At 45.5% G+C, this 21,773-nt stretch overlaps 1 protein-coding gene and 1 non-coding gene across 2 annotated transcripts in view; both read left to right on the forward strand.

The window, feature by feature from the left end:
* ncam2a (neural cell adhesion molecule 2a) overlaps positions 1-21,773 on the forward strand; it is a 543,279-nt gene that overhangs the window by 52,692 nt on the left and 468,814 nt on the right. The window contains exons 6-7 of the mRNA XM_078231910.1: positions 5,933-5,993; positions 7,686-7,783. Coding sequence (XP_078088036.1) covers positions 5,933-5,993; positions 7,686-7,783 — 159 coding nt within the window. The remainder of the gene's footprint in view (positions 1-5,932; positions 5,994-7,685; positions 7,784-21,773) is intronic.
* LOC144506687 (U6 spliceosomal RNA) lies at positions 12,402-12,508 on the forward strand. Its single transcript, XR_013499937.1, has one exon. It is a non-coding gene; the product is annotated as a U6 spliceosomal RNA (small nuclear RNA).

A 21,773-nucleotide genomic window follows, 5' to 3' on the forward strand; every position in this document is an offset into this window, starting at 1 on the left:
TCTTAAATCCAATAGCCAGTGGCATAGTGGTTAGCACTGCTGTCTCACAGTGCCAGGGACTCAGGTTTGATTCCAGCTTTGGGTGACTGTCTGTGTGGAGTTTGCACATTCTCCCCGTATCTGCGTGGGTTTCCTCCAGGTGCTCCGGTTTCCTCCCACATTCTGAAAGACGTGCTGGTGAGGTGCATTGACCCGAAGAGGTGCCGAAGTGTCGCAACTAGGGGAATTTCACAGTAACTTCATTGCAGTGTTAATGTAAACCTTCCCTGTGACTAATAAATAAACTTTACTTTACTAATAGCTGACGATATAAAAACCATACTGAAGGTGATGCACTGAGACAAAACAGCAAGGGTCTTTCCAGTAAAGTGAAAAAGTAATAGGTTACTGCTGAGCAAGCCTCTTCCAAGCGGCCAATTAATATTGAAAAATTTGAAAGGATTTTTTGCTTCATAAATGGTGCCAGTTATTGCGGGAATATTAATACATATTGCGACTGTCAGAGCTTTGACCAGCAAATCTAATCTCAGCAATTTTGTTAAACATCTGCAACAATTGTAATGATTTGCTAATGCATATCTAATAAACCCCACTGTAAAGTGAGGCGTACGAGATATAATGAGGGTTAATGGAAATGAAATAATGAACTACTTTTGAGTGGAAATATGAACAGATGTAAGAGGCATTTCAATCCACTGGCAATTCGCGGCTGTTCATCTAAATGTCAACTGTGGCTCATCACTCTTGCCTCTGGGTCGAAAGGTTCAAGTCCTACTCGAATAACTTCTGCAACAAAATCTCAGCTGACATATCGGTGCGGTACTGATGGGGTGCTGACGTTCCGAGGGAGACATCTGCTCCTCAGGTGAACATCAATAATTTCATGGCTGGCTAATATTTAGCATAGAATCATAGAATCCCTATGGTGCAGAAGGAGGCCACTCAGCCCATTGATACTGCACCAACCACAATCCCACCCAGGCACATATCCCCGTAAACCCCTATGTATTTACCCTGCTAATCCCCCTGACACTAAATGGCAAATTAGCCAATCAACCTAACCCACACACCTTTGGGCAGCAGGGTGGCACAGTGGTTAGCATTGCTGCTTCACAGTGCCAGGGACCCGGGTTCGATTCCCGGCTTGGGTCACTGTCTGTGTGGAGTTTGCACGCTCTCCCTGTGTCTGTGTGGGTTTCCTCCGGTTACCTCCCACATTCTGAAAGACACGCTGGTTAGGCTCATTGACCTGAACAGGCACCGGACTGTGGCGACTAGCGGAATTTTGCAGTAACTTCATTGCAGTGTTAATGTAAGCCTTACTTGTGACTAATAAATAAACCTTTTACTTTAACTGGACAATGAGGTCGGCTTTAAGAAGTTTCTGAAAGGAGGGAAGTGAGGTAGGGAGGTGGAGAAATGAGGGGAGCAGATCATCAGAGCTTGGGGCCTGGGGGGTGGCACGGTGGCACAGTGGTTAGCACTCCAGCCTCAAGCACCAGGGACCCGGGTTCAATCCCCGGCTTGGGACACTGCCTGTGTGGAGTCTGCATGTTCTCCTTGTGTATGCGTGGGTTTCCTCCGGGTGCTCTGGTTTCCTCCCACAGGCCAAAGATTTGCGAGTTAGGTGGATTGGCCGTGCTAAATTCTCCCTCAGTGTACCCGAACAGGCACCGGAGTGTGGCGACTAGGGGATTTTCACAGTAACTTCATTGCAGTGTTAATGTAAGCCTACTTGGGACACGAATAAATAATCTTTGGAATTTAAAAAACTGAAGACACAGCCACCAATGGTGAGGGGATTACAGTTGGTGACACACAGGAGGCTGGAATTGGAGGAGCACAGGCATCTCAGAGTGTTGTGACATTGAAGGAGATGTTGCAGATAGGGAGGGTTAAGGCCATTCAGGAGTTGACAACATGGATGAGAATTTTAAAATGGAGATGGGAGCCAGCGTAGGTCAACATGCACAGGGGTGATAGTGGAATGGAATTGCTGTGAGTTACGATATGACCAACAAAATTTTGGATGACCTTAAGTTTGCAGAGGGTAGAATGTGGGTGAGCAGCGAGGAGTGTATGGAAGAGTCAAATCGAGAGGTAACAGAGGCATGGATAGGGTTTCAGCAGCAGGTAAGCTGAGACAAGGGTGACATTGAGTGATGATTATGGAGATGGAAATAGGTGGTCTTATTGAAGGTGCAAATATATTTTCGGAAGCTCATCTCAACATCAGATATGACGCCAAGGTTGTGAATAAACTGGCTTAATTTCAGTCGACTAGCAAGGGGAGAGATGAAACTGGTAGCTAGATTGCGGAGTTTGGATCATGTCAGCTACTTTCAAGTTTTTTTCAGGTTGGTGCAAACGTTTTGGGTATAGACCCTTCATCAGAATGTTCTAGTGTGATTTGACAAAACTTGAAATTTTAACCTACCTTTTCTACTGGTAGCGACCAATCCAGTAGCCAACACATTGGGTTGAGCAGTGGCCTCTTTCTCAGGTACGGCCTGGACTGCGAAAACCCTAAAATGGTTCTCAGAAAGTACGTGTGCATGAGAGCGTATCTCTGACCAGATGCGTGCCACTTTCAATGCTGATGAGGGCAATTCAGCCCCAGTGGCCTAATGGACAAGGTTCTTTCTTTAAGAATGGAAATGTGTCATCCTTACCTGGTCTGGCCTTCATGTGACTCCAGACACACAGCTATGTGGCTGATTCGCCAAGGCCCTCTGAAATGGAGTCACGGTAGCACAGTGGTTAACACTGCTGCCTCACAGTGCCAGGGTCCAGGGTTCGATTACCAGCTTGGGTCACTGTCCATGCAGAGTCTGCATGTTCTCCCCGTGTCTGCGTGAGTTTCCTCCGGGTGCTCTGGTTTCCTCCCACAGTCCAAAAGACGTGCTGGTTAGGTGCATTGGCCATGCTAAATTCTCCCTCAGTGTACCCGAACAGGCGCCGGAGTGTGGTGACTAAGTGATTCTCACAGTAGCTTCATTGCAGTGTTACTGTAAGCCTACTTTAAAGCAAGCCACTCAGTTCAAGGGTTATTAGAGATGGACAACAAATGCTGGTCTTGCAAGCAATGCCCTCGCTCCATGAAAGAATACATTTTTTAAAAATCTGAAGCAAGTATTGGTCTTTTTACATATAAACAAAAAGGGACTGACACCTGTTAAATCTCCACGACATTGGGTCACCCTGAGAATTCCTCGTCTGGTGCTTATTCCCTGTTTGTATGTGCGGGTTAGGTGGATTGGCAATGCTAAAAAGAAAATTGCACTTTAGTGTCAGGGGGACTGGCTGGGGTAAATGCATGGGGTTGTGGGGATAGGACCTGGGTGGGATTGTGGTTGGTGCAGAATCGATGGGTCAAATGGCCTCCTTCTGCACTGTAGGAGTAAAAAAAATATCATGGGAAAATCTGCATGAGGAGGTGTGAATGAATAAGGACAGACTTTCACATTGATGTGAAATAGATGAGTGAGGAGTTGGCAGGAGAGAGAGAACTGACAGCTGTGTTTCAGAGACATCTCACAAGCTGTTGCTGCCCTATGGGCAGGGGGAGGGGAGGGGGGGGGTGGGTTTGTGCAGTGCTGTGGCTTAGATGTAGGTGTACAAGGGAAAGCAAGTTATGTGTGAGGATACCGGATTGATTTGAGGTGAAGACAGGGGTTCACTGGGCACGGAGAGGGAGGGAAAAAGAGCCTGACCCCCATGGCCAAAGAGTTACACCCAGTGGAAATAACTGGACAGAGCACGACAAGGCTTGGTTGGTTTTTGACTATGGCACTCCGGGTCACCCTCACTCCCTGGCTCGTGGATTTAACAAGCTGTAGTGAATCTGCGGAGTAAGCCAAACCTGAGTGTGAATTGTATGTGTGCAGCAATCAGTCAGCTGTGCATTAGCTTAATGTCGAAAAACTGCCAAAGGAAATCATAGCCAACTGTTTACATCAATTTCATTGAATACAGCCATGGGAAAAATAACAATCTACTGAAGGGAAATCAAAGGAATCTCAGTGCCATTTAGGAACTTGACAGGTTTCTGTCAGTCATGTGTAGGTTACATCTGTTGTTCTACAGACAGGAATGAGGTGAATGATGTACTCCTGGATATGTTCAGTGCACTCATTCCATCTTTGATTTCATTTCCTTCCATCTCTTCTCCCTCCCCATCTGAGATCGTTGCCCTCCTCTATTCCGGCCAATTGCTCTGAGATCTCTCCCTTTCAACCTCCCTCCCTCACTTCCCTTTCCAAGAGGCTCTTTAAAATTTTGAGCGAACCTGTTCTGAAAAAAGTACACCTGGAAGAAGTATCTCGGGCCTTGGCAATGAGGAGACAGGAGGTAAAAAGTCGACTCTTACATTGAGGGATCAATGACTCGGGGGCATACGTTTAAGGGGCGGCACGGTGGCACAGTGGTTAGCACTGCTGCCTCACAGCGCCAGGGACCCGGGTTCGATTCCTGGCTTGGGTCACTGTCTGTGTGGAATTTGCACGTTCTCCCTGTGCCTGTGTGGATTTCCTCCGGGTGCTCCGGTTTCCTCCCGCGCTCCAAAAATGTGCGGGTTTACATGGATAGGCCATGCTAAATTGCCCCTTCGTGTCAGGGGACTAGCTGGGGTAAATGCATGGGGATATGGGGATAGGGCCTGGGTGAGATTGTAGTCGGTGCAGACTCGATGGGCCGAATAGCCTCCTACTGCACTGTAGGGATTCTATGATTCTAAGGTAAGGGTAGGAGATTTCAAGAATTTGTGAGGAAAAGATTTTTCACCCAGAGGGTGGTGGAATTCTGGAACCTACTACCTGAAGGGGTGATGGAGGCAGAGACCCTCATAACATTGAAGTATTTAGATGTGCACTTGCGATGCCAAGGCACACAAGGCCAAGTGTTGGAAAATGGGATCAGAATAGTTGGGTGGTTTATCTTTGACTAGCGCAGATCTGATGGGCCAAGGGGCCTGTTTCTGTGCTGTACACCTCTGTGACTCTGTCTCCTGTGTTTGCATGTGGAAGTCCTGTGGGAAGGAGACTGGTGCTGGGGGTGATTGAGGAGTGGAACAGGGTATCACGGAGGGAATGGTCCCTTCAGAAAGCTGACAGGGGAAAGGAGGGAACAGGAAAATTGGTTTGGAGGTGACATCACACTGGAGGTGGTGGAAATGGTGGAAGACGATTCATTGGATGTGGAAGCTGATTGGGTGGAAGTTGAGGATTAGGGGAACCCTGTGTTGGAAGGAAAGGGGTGAGAACAGAAATATGGGAAATGAGTTGGACACAATTGAGGGCCCTTTTTATATTCATTCGTGGAACATGCACACCGCTGATTGGGCCAGCATTTATTACCCATCTCTAGTTACCCTTCAACTGAGTGGCTTGCTGGACCATTTCAGAGGGCAGTTGAGAGTCAACCACATTGCTGTGGCTCTGGAGTTACATATAGGCCAGACCAGGTAAGGATGGCCGATTTCCTTCCCAATAGGACGTTAGTGAACCAGAGGTTTTTTTTCTGACAATGGTTTCATGGTCATCAGTAGATTCTTAATTCCAGATATTTTTTACTGAATTTAAATTCCACTATCTGCCGTGGCGGGATTTGAACCTGGGTCCCCAGAACATTATCTGAGTTTCTGGATTAATGGCCTAGCGATAATACCACTAGGCCATTGCCTCCCCATTCCTCCCCCGCCACAGGGGAGGGATGGGGAGGAGGTGCGCGAGTGGGGTGGAGAGGGTGATTCTCAGTTGAGGAAAAAGGAGACATGTCAGAAACCTTGTTATGGAAGGCTGCATCAGCAGAACAGATGTGACGGAGACAGAGAAATGGAGATAGTGGAATGGATTTCTTACAGGAAGCAGGGTGTGAGGATTTGAGGTGTTGGAGTGAGTGGAATCATTTCCTAATTTCTTCTCTTGTGGATCAGTGTCAAATCTTGATTGATAATCGCACCTGTGAAGAATCAGGGATGTGTTACCACATTAAAGGTACCATATAAATATGAGTGATATAAACATAGAAACATAGCAGATAGGAACACGAGGAGGCCATTTGGCCCTTCAAGCCTGCTCCACCATTCGTCATGAGCATGGCTGATCATCCATCTTAATAGCCTAATCGTGCTTTCTCCCTATAACCTTTGATCCCATTCGCCCCATATATCATATATAAAATATACTTGCTTAATTAATATAATATATACTTGCTTTTATAAGATAAGCAACTATTCCCCTTAGTTGAAGGGTTATTCATGAGGGGACATTGGTTCAAGGTGAGGGGCAGGAGGTTTAGGGGGGATGTGAGGAAAAACATTTTTACCCAGAGGGTATGATAGTCTGGAATGCGCTGTCTGGGAGGGTGGTAGAGGTGGGTTGCCTCACATCCTTTAAAAAGTAGCTGGATGAGCACTTGGCAAATATTAACATTCAGGGCTATGGGCCAAGTGCTGGCAGATTAGGTGGGATTAGGTGGGACTTCAGGTGCAGACTTGATGGGCCGAAGGGCCTCTTCCGCACTGTATGATTCTATAATTCTAAGTTGCAGTGTTAGCATTGCAAAGCTTGTGTGCGTTTCCCTTGACCGCAGTCCCTTCCTGGTGTACCTATCCCACACAAACTGCACAGTTCAGGCAGCTCACCACTACCTTCCAGATGACAGGTAGAGATGGGCAAATGCTGGCTTTGCCAGCGATGCTCACATCCTATGAAGAAAATGACTTGAGCGGTCGATCATCAGCCATGATTTTTTTGAATGGAGGCACAGGCTCAACAGCTAAATGGCCTACTCCTGCTCCTAATTTCCTTTCTTCCCAAGAATAAACAAAATCGTCCTTTCCACTCCAAAGTCCTTGAATGTGCTGTCACTAAATTCGTGCCCATCTTTCCAGGAGCTCCACGTTTGAATCACTCCGGTCACCTTTACGCCCTTGCTCCAGTATCAAAACACAGTATCAAAAGGGGCGACACGGTGGCACAGTGGTTAGCACTGCTGCCTCCGGCCTCGGGTCACTGTCTGTGTGGAGTCTGCACATTCTACCCTCGCCTGCGTGGGTTTCCTCCGGGTGCTCCGGTTTCCTCCCATACTCCAAAGATGTGTGAGTTAGGTTGATTGGCCATGCTAAATTCTCCCTTAGTTAGGGGGATTCGTAGGTTAAACACGTGGGGTTGCAGGGATAGGGCATGGGTGGGTTTGTAGTCGGTGTATGCTCGAGGGGCTGAATGGCCTCCTTCTGCACTATAGGGATTCTGTGAAAACCGCTCCTAGCAAAATCACAAATGACATTTTATGTAAATTTGATGAAACTGTCCCTCCTCATGTTCAAACTGTTTGCAGCCTAACCACACTGTCCTTGTCCAACACCTCCCAACCTTCCTCCAGATGGGTGGGAATGTTCTCGCATGGTTCCACTCTTAGATACCTCAGTATAGCCAGATGGCTTCACTTCTCACTTGCAGACCATTCGCTCTGGTAAAGCCCTCTCCTTTTTCGGTGACTATCGAAAACATGACATTGGTGTTCAAATCTACACCGATGTTTCTGCTCGACATTGCCACCATATCTCGCAAGCACTCTCCCTGATGCTAAAGTGCTCATCCAACAGGCAGTGCTGGATGAACAGAAATTTCCTCCAATTAAACATTACAAAGACTGAAGCCATTGACTTCTGTGCCCACTTACAGACTCCATTCCTCAGCCTCCAGATTCATCCCTCGGCCTGCAACAGGTTGAGGCTGAACCCAGTGTTTTTGTAATCCTGGTGATGGTATTTGGCTCCAAGGTAAGTTTCTGACAACATGGGTGGGATTCTCTGGCTGAGCACGCCTCAAGACCGGAAATTCCCACCCAAGTTCAACGCACCTTTAAATGGTCCACCGAATGTTCAGCCTCGCCCGCTACAATTCCCGCAGTGGGTGAGAAGGGAAACTGCCAGCCCAGATCCCCGTGCCGTTCCGAAGACTACCTATTTCCACTTCTGCAACAATTCTGTCTTGCCTCAGCTCATCTGCTACTGAAGCCCCCACCAACTCGCCCTCCACTGTTTATGTTTTTGTTTGCTTAGGCTTGACTATCTGGCTGGCTCATGATATGCAGCCCCCGGTGAACTTGAGCCCATTTTGAGCTCTGCTGCCCATGTCCTTACTCACACCACGGCTCCCGTTCAGCTATCACTCCTTTGTTGGCTTATACTGCCTCCTATTTAAACAACACCTCAGTTATAAAATTCTCACCCTTGTTTTGCATCCCTCCATGACCTTCCCAGCTTTGTAACCTCCAACAGTCCCACAACCCTCTGATATCTCTGCGTTTATCCAAACCATGCCTTTTGAGCATTTCCCATTTTAATCGCACCACCCATGGCAGCTTTGTCTTCAACTGCCAACTGGTCCTATAAGCTTTGGGACTCCGCCCCAACCCTCTCCATTAAAGTTAAAGTTTATTTATTAGTGTCACAAGTAGCTTACATTAACACCGCAAGGAAGTTACTGTGAAAATCCCCTAGTTGCCACACTCCTGCGCCTGTTTGGGTACACTGAGGGAGAATTTAGCATGACCAGAGCACCTAACCAGCTCGTCTTTCAGACTGTGGGAGGAAACCAGAGCACCCGAAGGAAACCCATGCAGGCATGGGGAGAATGTGCAGACTCCGCACAGACCGTGACCCAAGCTGGGAATCAAAGGCGCTGTGAGGCAGCAATGCTAACCACTGTGCCACTCTCTCTTCTTATCTCTTTTTCCTCCTTTAAATACACTCCTTCAAAGCTTCTCCCTGACCAAGTTTTTCATCATTTTCTCTGAAAAATTCCGTCATATTGTTGTCCAATGGCTAAGGAAGAAATTGCAGACTTATCAGTGCCTCGACAGAGCAATCTTTTGAAGTGGGGTATCTCAGTTTCTGAAAATGCAACACAAGCAATTTGTGTATGGTTAGGTAATTATGCATCTCAATGTCAAATTCATCTGGATTATAATTCTGTGAAGTACATTGGGATGGTTTATTGCATTAAAGATTTATATTAACATAAATTTGTGTTGTTTTAGTTATCTATCCCTACGTTTGTACAGTGGGGCTTAATGTGCGTTTTGATTTATTACTATCCAGGACTGTATAGCTTGTGTGTACTCAGTCCCTATTCCTATACAGAGCAGAACACATCACCAAAGGAAACAGTCTCGTTCCTATCATTCCTCCCAATTCTATGCCATACCTAGTTGGAGTTTAACACCATTTGGCCCTTTGAGCCTGCTCTACCATTCATTTTGATCATGGCTGGTCATCGAATTCAATATTCTGATCGCCCCTTCTCCCCATATCCCTTGATCCTTTTCACCCCAATAGCGAAATCTAATTTCTTCTTGAACGTTTTGGCCTCAAATACATTCTCTGGTAGTGAATTCCAAAGATTCAGCATTCTCTGGGTGAAGAAATTTCTCCTCACCTCAGTTATAGATAGAAAATTCATAGAATCCTACAGTGCAGAAGGAGGCCATTCGGCCCATCGAGTCTGCACCGACCACAATCCCATCCAAGCCCTATCCCCATAACCCATGCATTTACCCTAGCTAATCCCTTGACACTAAATGGCAATTTAGTATAGCCAATCTACCTAACCCACACATCTTTGGACGGTGGGAGGAAACCGGAGCAGCCGGAGGAAACCCAGGCAGACACTGGGAGAACATGCAGACTCCACACAGACAGTGACCCGAGGCTCGAATTGAACCCAGGTCCCTGGCACTGTGAAGTAGCAATGCTAACCATGGTGCCACTGTGCCGCCCCAAGGTCTAAAAGGTTTACCCCTTATTCTCAAACTATGACCCCTAGTTCTGGACTCCCCCACCACTGGGAACACGTTTTCTGAATCTACCCTGTCTAACCCTGTTAGAATTTTATAAGTTTCTATGAGATCCCCTCTTATTCTTCCAAACTCCAGTGAATATAATCCTAACCAATTTAGTCTCTCCTCATATGACAGACCTGCCATCTCAGGAATCAGCCTGGTAAACTTCGCTGTACTCCCTCTATAGCAAGGACATCCTTCCTCAGATAAGGACACCAAACTGCACACAATACTCCAGGTGTAGCCTCATCAATGCCCTATACAATTGCAGTAAAACATCCCTATTCCTCAATACTGCATTTATATGCAGTGTATCCTGTAAAGAGTAAAGGAGTGAGGGGGATTATCATACCAAGGCTCCAGCCTATAATGAAGCTTCTCCTGGGACCCAGGCAAAGTGCTTTGTTATAAATGGCTTAATCCCATCTAGAGCTTGTTAGTAATTTGCTGCAGTGAGCGCTACAGAACACATGTGTCTAATTGACTCGGGTTTAATTAAACAAAACACAGTTGCTTCAACCTCTGACCAGGGCTAATGGTATGACATTCTGCCATGAGGAGCCCCTGTAGATGTTATTATTACTCATTTTTGGACCACATCAGCTCAGCCTGGAGCTTGCTTTCTCGCAATAATTTACATTGAATCATTCAATTGTTTTCTCCAAAACCTTGGGAGGTTGTGGAGGGGTGGGTCAGGAGGTTGCTGGAGGTGTTAGAGTTGATACAACAGGAAAGGAAAGGTGGCAGAAAAGGCGTCAATCAGGAAATATGGAAGATATACCACAGGAGGTGTAATTTGAGTTGCATTGAGTTTGCATCTCCAAAACTGGCCCTTTGGCCCATCCAGTCTTTGTTGGCACTTAATGCTCCACAAAAGCCTCCTCCCACCCCATGTCCTTTTAATTCTGTACGAAGTCTCACAACACCAGGTTAAAGTCCAGCAGGTTTATATGGAATCACGAGCTTTCGGAGCACTGCTCCTTCATCACTCACCTGATGAAGGAGCAGCTCTCCGAAAGCTTGTGATTCAATTTAAACCTGATGGACTTTAACCTGGTGTCGTGAGACTTCTTACTGTGCCCACCCCAGTCCAATGCCGGCATCTGCATATCGTGGCTTTTAATTCTGCTATTAGTGTATCCTTCTACTTCTTTCTCCTTCATGAGTTTGACCTCGCTTCCTCTGACATGCTATTCACCTCAGCGCTTTCCTATATCTGCAGTGGGTCAGTTGGTCGCGCTGCCATCTCCAAATCAAAAGTAAGTCCCACCCCATGAAACATGAGCACAAGAAGCTGCGGCGAATACCCCAGTGAGAGTAATGAGGGGGTGTTTCATTCTCAGATGTGTCAACGTTTGTGTGAGGGATTCAGTGACTACTTCAGAAGAACTGCAGAAGTACTTCATTGGCTGTACTTTGAAACATCCTGGAAGTGGTAAACAGAGGCAACTCTTTCTTTAATCTCATTCTGACCAATCCATCCGTACAGAAGTTCCGCCTGAATTCCCTAATAGAGTCATAGTTATAGAGCCATAAGACCATTAGACCATAAGACATAGGAGCAGAATTAGCCCACTCGGCCCATCGAGTCTGCTCCGCCATTCAATCATGGCTGATATTTTTCTCATCCCCAATCTCCTGCCTTTTCCCCATAACCCCTGATCCTCTTATTAATCAAGAACCTATCGATCTCTATCTTAAAGACACTCAATGACCTGGCCTCCACAGCCTTCTGTGGCAAAGAGCCAAACAGCGCAGAAAAGGCCCATCGAGTCTGCACCAACAATGTCTATCACTAAAGGTGCTTTAATCCCATTTTCCAGCACTTGTCCTACATCCTTCAAATGACATTTCAAGTGCTCATCCAAATACTTTTTAAAGGTTGTAAGGTTTCCAGCCTCCACTACCTTCCCAGGCAGCGCATTCCCGATTCCCACCACCCTCTGACTGAAATGTCCTTTCTCCAAATACCCTCAGAATCTCCTGCCCCTCACCCGAGGATTATCTGATCAAATCAAATCATCAAATCCTACAGTGCAGAAGGAGGCCATTCAGCCCATCGAGTCTGCACCGACCACAATCCCACGCAGTCCCTATCCCCACAACCCCATGCATTTACCCGAGCTAGACCCCCTGATACTAAGGGGCAATTTAGCATGGCCAATCCACCTCACCCTCTTGTGATTGACGCCTCAACCAAGGGGAACAGCTGCTACCTGCTCACCCTGTCCATATCGCTCATAATCTTAAACACCTCAATCAGGTCGCCCTTCAGCCTTCTCTGTTCTCAAGATTTATCAGTGACTAGCCTCAATTTATAACACTACTTTCGGACTCCATCACAAGTGGAAACATTTTCTCTGTGTCACAAACCCTTTCACTATCTAAAATACTTTAATCATGTGTCACTTCTCAATATTGTCTTATGTGGAGAAAAACACTCCAGCCTGACCAACCCATTCTGCTAAACATATCCCTTCATCTCGAGTAGCATCACTGTCAGTTTTTTCTGCACCTTCTCCAATGCCTCTATGTATTTTTTTATAATTAGGGGAGTGCTTGCTTCAGCAGCACATGTACTAAAATTGGAGTGATACAGAGAAGATTAGCATGGCCTCTACACAAGGATGACACTCAAATTCGCGAAGCGTTCCATATTTTCTTTTGGGCGGCACAGTGGTTAGCACTGCTGCCTCACAGTGTCAGGGACCCAGGTTCAATTCTGGCCTTGGGTGACGGTGTGGAGTTTGTACATTCTCCCCGTGACTGTGCAGGTTTCCTCCGGATGCTCCGGTTTCCTCCCACAGTCCAAAGATGTGCGGGTCAGGTTGACTGGCCATGCTAAATTGCCCCTTAGTGTCGGGGGGATTAGCAGAGTAGATATGTGGGGTTTTAGGGATGGGGCCTGGGGGGGATTGTTGTCAGTGCAGGCTCAATGGGCCAATTAACCTTCTTGTGTACTGAAGAGATTCTATGGCCAGAACTGTTCCCAATATTCCAAATGTGGTCTGACAAAAGTTTGATATAAGCTCAAAATAACTTATCTGCTTTTCAATTCTGTTACTTTGGAAATTGACCACAATGCTTGATTTTCTTTTCCCGTGGCCACATTAACCTGTTGTTATTTTTAGTGCTTTTTATATCTGTTGTTAAAATCCCTTTGCTCCTCCAACACAACTAGACTGATATCCATGCAAAGTGTGGCTTCCTCCATCCTCCTACCAAAATGAACCACCTCACACTTACCAAGATTAAAATTTGTTTACCAATTATGGGTTGACTACACTTTTCTCTTAAATAAAGACAATGCCTCAGAATCGTACAAAGATGGCCATTTGATCCATCTACGCTAGCTGTTGCAAAGAGCTATCCAATCATTTCCACTCTGCAGCACTTTCCCTGTATCCCTGAAATGGTTTCTCCTCAAAGATAAGGGATTCGTTTAAATTGGCGCCATGTTCGGCACAACATCGTGGGCCAAAGGGCCTGTTCCTGTGCTGCACTGTTCTATTCTTCTGAAAACAAATTACAGTGGATGCTGGAACCTGAAGGGTCATTCAGATTCAAAACATTGGCTCTAGTATTTCTCCACGGATGTTGTCAGACCTGCTGAGATTTTCCAGCATTTTCTGTTTTGGTTTCTTCTCAAAGTATTTGACCAATTTCCTTTTGAAGGCTCTGACTGAACCTGTCTCCAGCACCTTACCCAGCAACCCATTCCAAATCCTAAACACTCTTTGTGCAAAAATGGTTTTTCCTGCTTCATTTGCCAATCACCTTAAATTTGTGTTCTCTGTGTCTCAATTCTTCAGCTGTAGGAAACAATTTCTCTTTATTAACCGTACTCTTTGCCTTCCTTTCCACCTCCCTTGATAGCTATTGTTTTTCCTGCCACGACACTATCCATTTATTCTCCCAGAACAGTCGACCCAACTTCCCAATTCACTCCTCTCAACAATTATTTGAGTCAGCACATTTCCCAGGGATGAATCTTTCCAGCCTCCTCCCTATGCCATTCATTCCCTGTTATACAGCCAGCACCCTGTAAGCTAATATGCACCACATCCCCTCATTATATTGCTTGCTTCCTTGCTGACAAAACTGTTGCCATTCGCAATCTTGTCAAGGTCCACGTTCCTTTTACTTGTTCATGAGATGTTGGCATCTCCTGCAAAGCCAACCTATATTTCCCATCCCCAGTTTTCCTTGAGAATGTTGTGGTGAGCATGTTCTTTAACAGTGCAATGTCTTAGCTATGTTAGGGGCTGCGGGTTTTAAACAAGAAGAAAAAAATGTGGCTTGCACACATAGATTCAATCTAACAACAACAGATTTATTGAAGGAGATGTTGACTGCATACAGTAGAAAATGAAACCAAAGCAGGAGCTTGTGAAACACCCCAGTGACATCACCATCAAATCATGTGACTGGCTCTTAAAGCCATTATGCAGCCATCTAAACATATAACAAATAGGATATGGGCATCACTGGCTAGGTCAGCATTTATTGCCCTTCCCTAATTGTCCTTATGAAAGTGATGATGTCGTCCATGTGTGTAGGTACAGCCAGAGTGCTTTTAGGAATGGAGTTCCAGGATTTTGACGCAGCAACAGTGAAGGAATGGCAATATATTTCCAAGTCAGGATGGTGAGTGGCTTGGAGGGAAAATTGCAGGTGGTGGTTCCAAGACATCTGCTGTCCTTGTCCTTCTCGAAGTGGTGTAGAAGCTGCACTCACCCATTCAAATCTTGCTCATGAATTGTGTCTTGTAGATGGTGGACAGGCTTTGGGGAGTCAGGAGGTGAGTTACTCACTGCAGAATTTGACCAAGTGAGACAGATATTTGTATATGGGCAAGTTGCCCAAGAGGAAGAGCAATGAGATTAAATAGCATTTAGCTGCAGAAGGTAAGCTAGTCGAGATCTGGAGAAATCTTAGATTTTGAGTACTGTAAATATTTTAGGAACCTGCAAAGTCTTGGCTTCATACCACTTTTGAAAGATAGCACTCATGGTGATGATGTATTCCCTCAGTCGTACACTGACATGTCAGTCTACCCATTCAGATCTTCATTAAAGCAGTGCATACACTTCATAAAGTACGTATATGGGCATTGTGACATTGTGCAAGGCGCTTTATAGGTGCAAGCCTTTCTTTCTCAACAGAACATGAAACCGTGAAATGTGTTGGTAACTGAGGCAATTTACATCCAAGGGTTTGGATTGGAGGGGAAGGCGAGAGAAATGAGGATGAGTGCCATATCACATCTCCCAGGGCACTGTCACTAAGTCAGTACAGAACTTTGCCATTCAGTTCACTTTGCCATTTTGTTTTCGTTTGTACTTCAACGGTGAATCTCTCCGAGTCGAATGAAAAGCAGCGCTTGTCAATAATATTAGGCCATTGTTCCGCTTGGCAAGGTCATTGTTCTCTCAAATGCGAACTTCTCCGATTTTCTGGTTCCTAATATAAATGGAAATGTTTCTTTGTGTTGAGGTTCGTTAAAAGCAGTTCACTGAACTGGGACATTAATTGTTTGTGTGGATTCATAACAAATGATTCAATACTGCCAGTCTTGCTGAACCATAACCTTTCTTTTTCCCCATCGTAAAACTAATTTACTATTTTCTGAAAATACATGTAAACACAATTCTGCTTTATGTTCTTTTGGAGGTTCGTTGCCATCCATCACCCTTCCCTCAACATCATCTCTCCGGGATTGTTTCTCAGGGAGTTAGATAGGGAAAAGGAATTTGTCAAAATGCCACAGAATCACAGAATCTCTACAGTTCAAAAGGAGGCCGTTTAGCCCTTCAAGCCTGCACCAACAACAATCCCATCCTATCCCGTAACCCCTTATATTTGCTCTGCAAGCCCCCTTTTTGCTAATGGACAATTTAGCATGGCCAATCAACCTAACCCACTCATCTCTGGAGTGTGAGAGGAAACCAGAGGAAACCCACGCAGACACAGGGAGAATATGCAGATTCCGCACAGTGACCCAAGCCGGGAATCAAACCCGGGTCCCTGGTGCTGCGAAGCAGTAGTGCTAACCACTGTGCCACCATGCCACCTATGTCAAATCACTTGTTTTTATAATATGTTAATTTATTTTCTCACCCTAATGAATTTTAAGCTCATCGTGGTGAGAAACGGAAACACCAAGGTGTGGAAACCTTTCCAAATTTAAGCATTTGGTTCTCAACATCCAAGTCAGGCACAGTGTGGTTCAGCAGAATAAAGCTCTCTCTGCTTTGCCTCTGGCCCAATGCGTGTCTCAAAACTCAACAACTTGAGTCTATATTGTGAGAAAATGAAATAACATTTATAGCGGGACTTGTATGGCCTTGCGACATCACAAAGCACTATGGAGCCAAGTAAATATCGATACAATGTAGTCACTGTTGTCATGTAGGAAAGGAGTCCAATTCATACACAAAAAGAAAGCCCACCAACGCCTCTACTACTCAGGAGGCGTAGGAAATTCAGCATGTCAGCTACGACTCTCATCAACTTTTACAGATGCACCGTAGAAAGCATCCTTTCTGAATGTCTCACAGCTTGGTATGGCTCCTGCTCTGCCCAACACTGGAAACTACAAAGGGTTGTGAACGTAGCCAAGTCCATCACACAAACCAGCCTCTGATCCATTGACTCTGTCTACACTTCCCGCTGCCTTGGAAAAGCAGCCAGCGTAATCAAGGACCCCACGCACCCCGGACATTCTCTCTTCCACCTTCTTCCAGCGGGAAAAAGATACAAAAGTCTGAGGTCACCTACCAACCGACTCATTACAGGAAGGATGTGGAAGCCATAGAAAGGGTGCAGAGGAGATTTACAAGGATGTTGCCTGGGTTGGGGGGCATGCCTTATGGGGATAGGTTGAGTGAGCTCAGCCTTTTCTCCTTGGAGAGACAAAGGATGAGGGGTGACCTGAAAGAGGTGAAAAGATGTTGAGAGGTATTGATCGAGTGGACAGTCAGAGGCTTTTTCCTAGGGCTGAAATGGTTGCCACAAGAGGACACAGGTTTAAGGTGCTGGGGAGTAGGTACAGAGGAGATGTCAGGGGTAAGTTTTTCACTCAGAGGGTGGTGGGTGCATGGAATGGGCTGCCAGCAATGGAGGCGGATTCGATAGGGCCTTTTAAGAGACTTTTAGATAAGTACATGGAATTTAGTAAGATAGAGGGTTATAGGTAAGCCTAGTAATCGCTATGGTAGGGACATGTTCAGCTCAACTTTGTGGGCTGAAGGGCCTGTATTGTGCTGTAGTTTTTCTATGTTTCTAAGAACAGCTTCTTCCCTGCAGCCATCAGACTTTTGAATGGACCTATTATATATTAAGCAGATTTTTCTCTTCACCCGATCTCTAACTGGAACACTATATTCTGCACCCTCTTGTTTCCTTTTCCCCTGTGTACTCGAAGAACAGTATGGATGGCACGGTGGCACAGTGACTAACATTGCAGCTTCACAGCACCAGGGACCCGCGTTTGATTCTGGCCTTGGGTCATCGTCTGTGTGGAGTTTATTTGTTCTCCCTGTGTCTGCGTGGGTTTCCTCCGGGTGCTCTGGTTTCCTCCCACAGCCCAAAAGACGTGCTGGTTAGGTGAGTTGGCCATACTAAATTCTCCCTCAGTATACCTGAACAGGCGCCGGAGTGTGGCGACGAGGGGATTTTCACAGTAACTTCATTGCGGTGTTAATGTAAGCCTACTTGTGACTAATAAATAAACTTTTTACTTTACTTTTTGCTTTGATTGTATAGCGCTCAAGAAACAATACTTTTCACTGTACCACATTACATGTGAAAATAATAAATCAAATCAAAATCAAATCTAAAAAATCCTACAAACAGCAATATGATCATGACCAGATAATCTGTCTCTTAGTGATATTGGGTTGGAAGATAAAGATAGGCCAGGACACTCGGGAGAGCTCTACACAAGAACACTTGTGGGTTCAAGTACCTCTCTGGAGACTTGAGAAAAAAATCGCAATGGACACCCTCAGTTCAGCATTGAGGGAATGCTACATTGTCAGAGATGCTATCTTTCAGATTCGATGTCAAACCAAAGCTCCACCTGCCTTCTCAAGTGGATATAAAACATCCCGTGGCGCTATTTTGAAGAAGAGTACGGGAGTTTTCCCTGACTAGATAGGCTTGGATTGTTTTCTCTGGAGCAGAGAAGACCATAAGACCATAAGACATAGGAGTAGATTTAGGCCACTCGGCCCATCGAGTCTGCTCCGCCATTCAATCATGGCTGATTTTTTTCTCATCCCCATTCTCCTGTCTTTTCCCCACAATCCTTTATCCCCTTATTAATCAAGAACCAATCAATCTCTGTCTTAAAGACAGTCAATGACCTTGCCTCCACAGCCTTCTGCGGCAAAGAGTTCCACAGATTCACCACTCTCTGGCTGAAGAAATTCCTCCTCATCTCTGTTTTAAATGATCGTCCCTTTAGCTTGAGGTTGTGCCCTCTGGTTCTAGTTTTTCCTACTAGTGGAAACATCCTCTCCACATCCACTCTATCCCAGGCCTCGCAGTATCATGTAAGTTTCAATAAGATCCCCCCTCATCCTTCTAAACTCCAATGAGTACAGACCCAGAAGGCTGAGGGGGGTCATGACTCAGGTGTATAAGATTATGAGGGGTCTGGACAGGGTGAGCAGGAAGCAGCTGTTCCCCTCGGTCGAGGGGTCAATCATGAGGGGGTATAGTTTTAAGGGTAAGGGGCAGGAGATTCAGAAGCGATTTGAGAAAAAAAAATCACACAGAGGGGAGTGGGAATCTGGAATGCGCTGCCTGGAAAGATAACATTCAAGGATATGGAACAGGTGCAGGAAAATGGGATTAGCCCAACTTTACTTGTAGTTATTGTTGTTCAGACTTGATGGGCCAAAGGTCCTTTTCTGCACTGTATGGCTATATGACTCTATGACGCTCTGATGTATATTTTTCCCCTCAATCGATACTATGAACAGATTATTTGGTTATCATCTCATTGCTGTTTGTGGGCTGGTTGTGCTGTGCACAGTCGCTGTAGCATTTTCCGACATTCCAACAGTGGCAAATGCTTCAAAACGACTTAATTGGCTACAAACCTCTTTGGGATGTTGTAAAGTCATGAAAGGTGCTGTATAAATGTGAGCGTTTTTTTTCAACTCTTTAAAATGCTGTAGGACATCTTGAGGTCGTGAATGGTGCTGTATAATTGCAACTTGTTCCTTTTCGTTAAGCTGCGTACAAGCCTCCTGCATCAAAAACCGACACCTTTGTTTACATCCTAAAGGATTTCAGCACCACTTCGGCTGTGCACTCTCTTCACGAACCTTGCATGCCTTCTAATGTGTAGAGGTCAAGAGAGTTCAGCAGCTGACAGCCGACGCAGTTGTGGATTGGGCACTGCGGTGCACTATAATTCTTGAAGTGCTTTTCATTAGTGCAGGACAACACAGCCCATCCATAATCTAGGGGCTGTCTCTGGAGTGCTGTACATGATATGTTTCACAAGTTAAAGCAGCGCTGCCTTTTCTTTATCTTCTGCCAAGAGGGAAACAGAATGGCAAATCAAAATCTACAGTGCCTTTCGTGATATCAGGACACCCCAAAGTGCTTTGCATCCAACGACGTACTTAAGTTCCACTATGCGAGAAACAGGGCGGTTAATTTACACACAGCAAGCTCCCACAGACTGGAACGTCATAATGACCAGATAATTTGGTTTTAGTGATGTTGATAAAAATCTGCCAGGGTACAAGGATTTTTTTAAAATTCATTTGTGGGACATGGCTTCGCTGGCTGGCCAGCATTTATTGCTCATCTCTAGTTGCCCAAGGGCAGTTAAGAGTCAACCACATTGCTGTGGCTCTGGAGTCACAGTTAGGCCAGGCCAGGTAAGGACAACAGATTTCCTTCCTGTGGTGAACCATAGTTGGTTACCACTATGAGTGCTGAGCCATGGATGGTCAGCACTATGGGTGTTTGTAGATATGTTACTGTAGTTACTGTTGGTGTTAGGGTTGGGGGTGTTCTACCTGTTGATATTGTTCTGTGGTACACTCCAGTTGGCTCCGCCTACCTGGGGAAGTATAAAGGTCACTGCACTGCCTGGTGACCCTTTAGTCTGGGATTGTATTGTATATAGTGTGCTCCATTCTTGTCAGTAATAAAAGCCTTTATTTCCCGGGTACAATCTAGCCTCCCGAGTGATTTAATCGCGCATCACTTCCCTAAAGAACATGAGTGAACCAGATGGGTTTTTACGACAATCGACAATGGTCATCAGTAGATTCTTAATTCCAGATTTTTTTTTATTGAATTCAAATGAACTCCCGAAGGCATAATAGATTCAATGGACGGGATTTCTTGCCTCGCTTGCGCAAGACGGGAAATTCCTGCTTGAGGTCAAAGGAGATTTCCGTTGCTGGACCCTTGCCCACTCTGATTCAGTGGTGGGTGAGGTAGGAGAGTTCCGGTCATAGAGTCACAGAGGTTTACAGCATGGAAACAGGCCCTTCAGCCCAACTTGTTCATGTCACCCAGTTTTTAACCACTAAGCTAGCCCCAGTAGCCCACGTTTGGCCCATATCCCTCTATACCCATCTTACCCATGTAACTGTCTAAATGCTTTTTAAAAGACAAAATTGCACCTGCCTCTATTACTATCTCTGGCAGCTCATTCCAGATGCTCACCACCCTCTGTGTGAAAAACTGCCCCTCTGGACCCTTTTGTATCTCTCCTCTCTTACCTTAAACCTTTGCCCTCTAGTTTTAGACTCCCCTACCTTTGGGAAAAGATATTGACTATCTAGTTGATCTATGCTACATATATATTGGCATTTATTATTTTATAGACCTCTATAAGATCACCCCTCAACCTTCTACGCTCCAGAGAAAAAAGTTCCAGTCTATCCAGCCTCTCCTTATAACTCAAACCATCAAGTCCCGGTAGCATACACTGATGATAGATACACTGGCATTGGAGGCAGCTCAGAGAAGGTTCATTATTATGATCCCAGCTATGGAGGGATTTGCTTATGAGCAGAGGTTGAGTAGGTTGACCCGATACTCAGTGGAGTTTAGGAGAATGAGAGATGACTTTACTGAGATATGTAGGATTCTCAGGGGACTTGACAGGGTAGATACTGAGAGGGTGTTTCCCCGTGTGGGAGAGTCTAGGACCAGAGGGCATAATCTCAGAGTAAAGGGTCACCCATTTCAGACAGAGATGAGGACGAATTTCTTCTCTCAGAAGTGGTAAATCTGTGGAATTCTTTACCACTGTAGAGGTTGGGTAATTAAGTATGTTCAAAGCTGAGATAGACAGATTTTTAATCAGTAAGTTAATCAAGGGATGTGGGGGTAAGGCGGGAAAGCGGAGTTGAGGATTATCACATCAGATCAATCATGATCTCATTAAATGGTGGAACATTCAATGGGCTAAATGGCCTACTTCTGCCCCTACTTCTTATAGCACTATTATCTTATGGTCACCTACCCTTCCTCAAAATATTGCCAAGGAATTTTTGACATTAATCTGAGAGGGAGATGGAACCCCAGTTTGATATTGCACTCAAACTGAAAACAACACCCGTAACCCATGAAGAATCAGTCAAAAATCCTCCAGAAGTGACCACTTCCTCATGACTGCACTGCAGTGTTAACCTTGCTTTCTGTGTTTAAGTCCTGGAGTCGGACTTGAACCCACAACCTTCCTGCTTAAGAGTTAAGATAAGCATGTCACGATTGAAGGATGAGAGTGGATAAGGAATACAGGAAAGTAAAGAGAAACATAAGTAATAGGAACACGTGTAGGCCATTCAGCCCCTCAGAGTTGCTCTGCCATTCAATAAAATCACGACTGATTGTCAGCACCAATAGTTTAAAACAGGCTATTAAAACAACTTGTTCAGCAGCTG

The sequence above is a fragment of the Mustelus asterias genome, chromosome 17 (assembly GCF_964213995.1).
Source record: "Mustelus asterias chromosome 17, sMusAst1.hap1.1, whole genome shotgun sequence".
NCBI classification, from domain to species: Eukaryota; Metazoa; Chordata; class Chondrichthyes; order Carcharhiniformes; family Triakidae; genus Mustelus; species Mustelus asterias.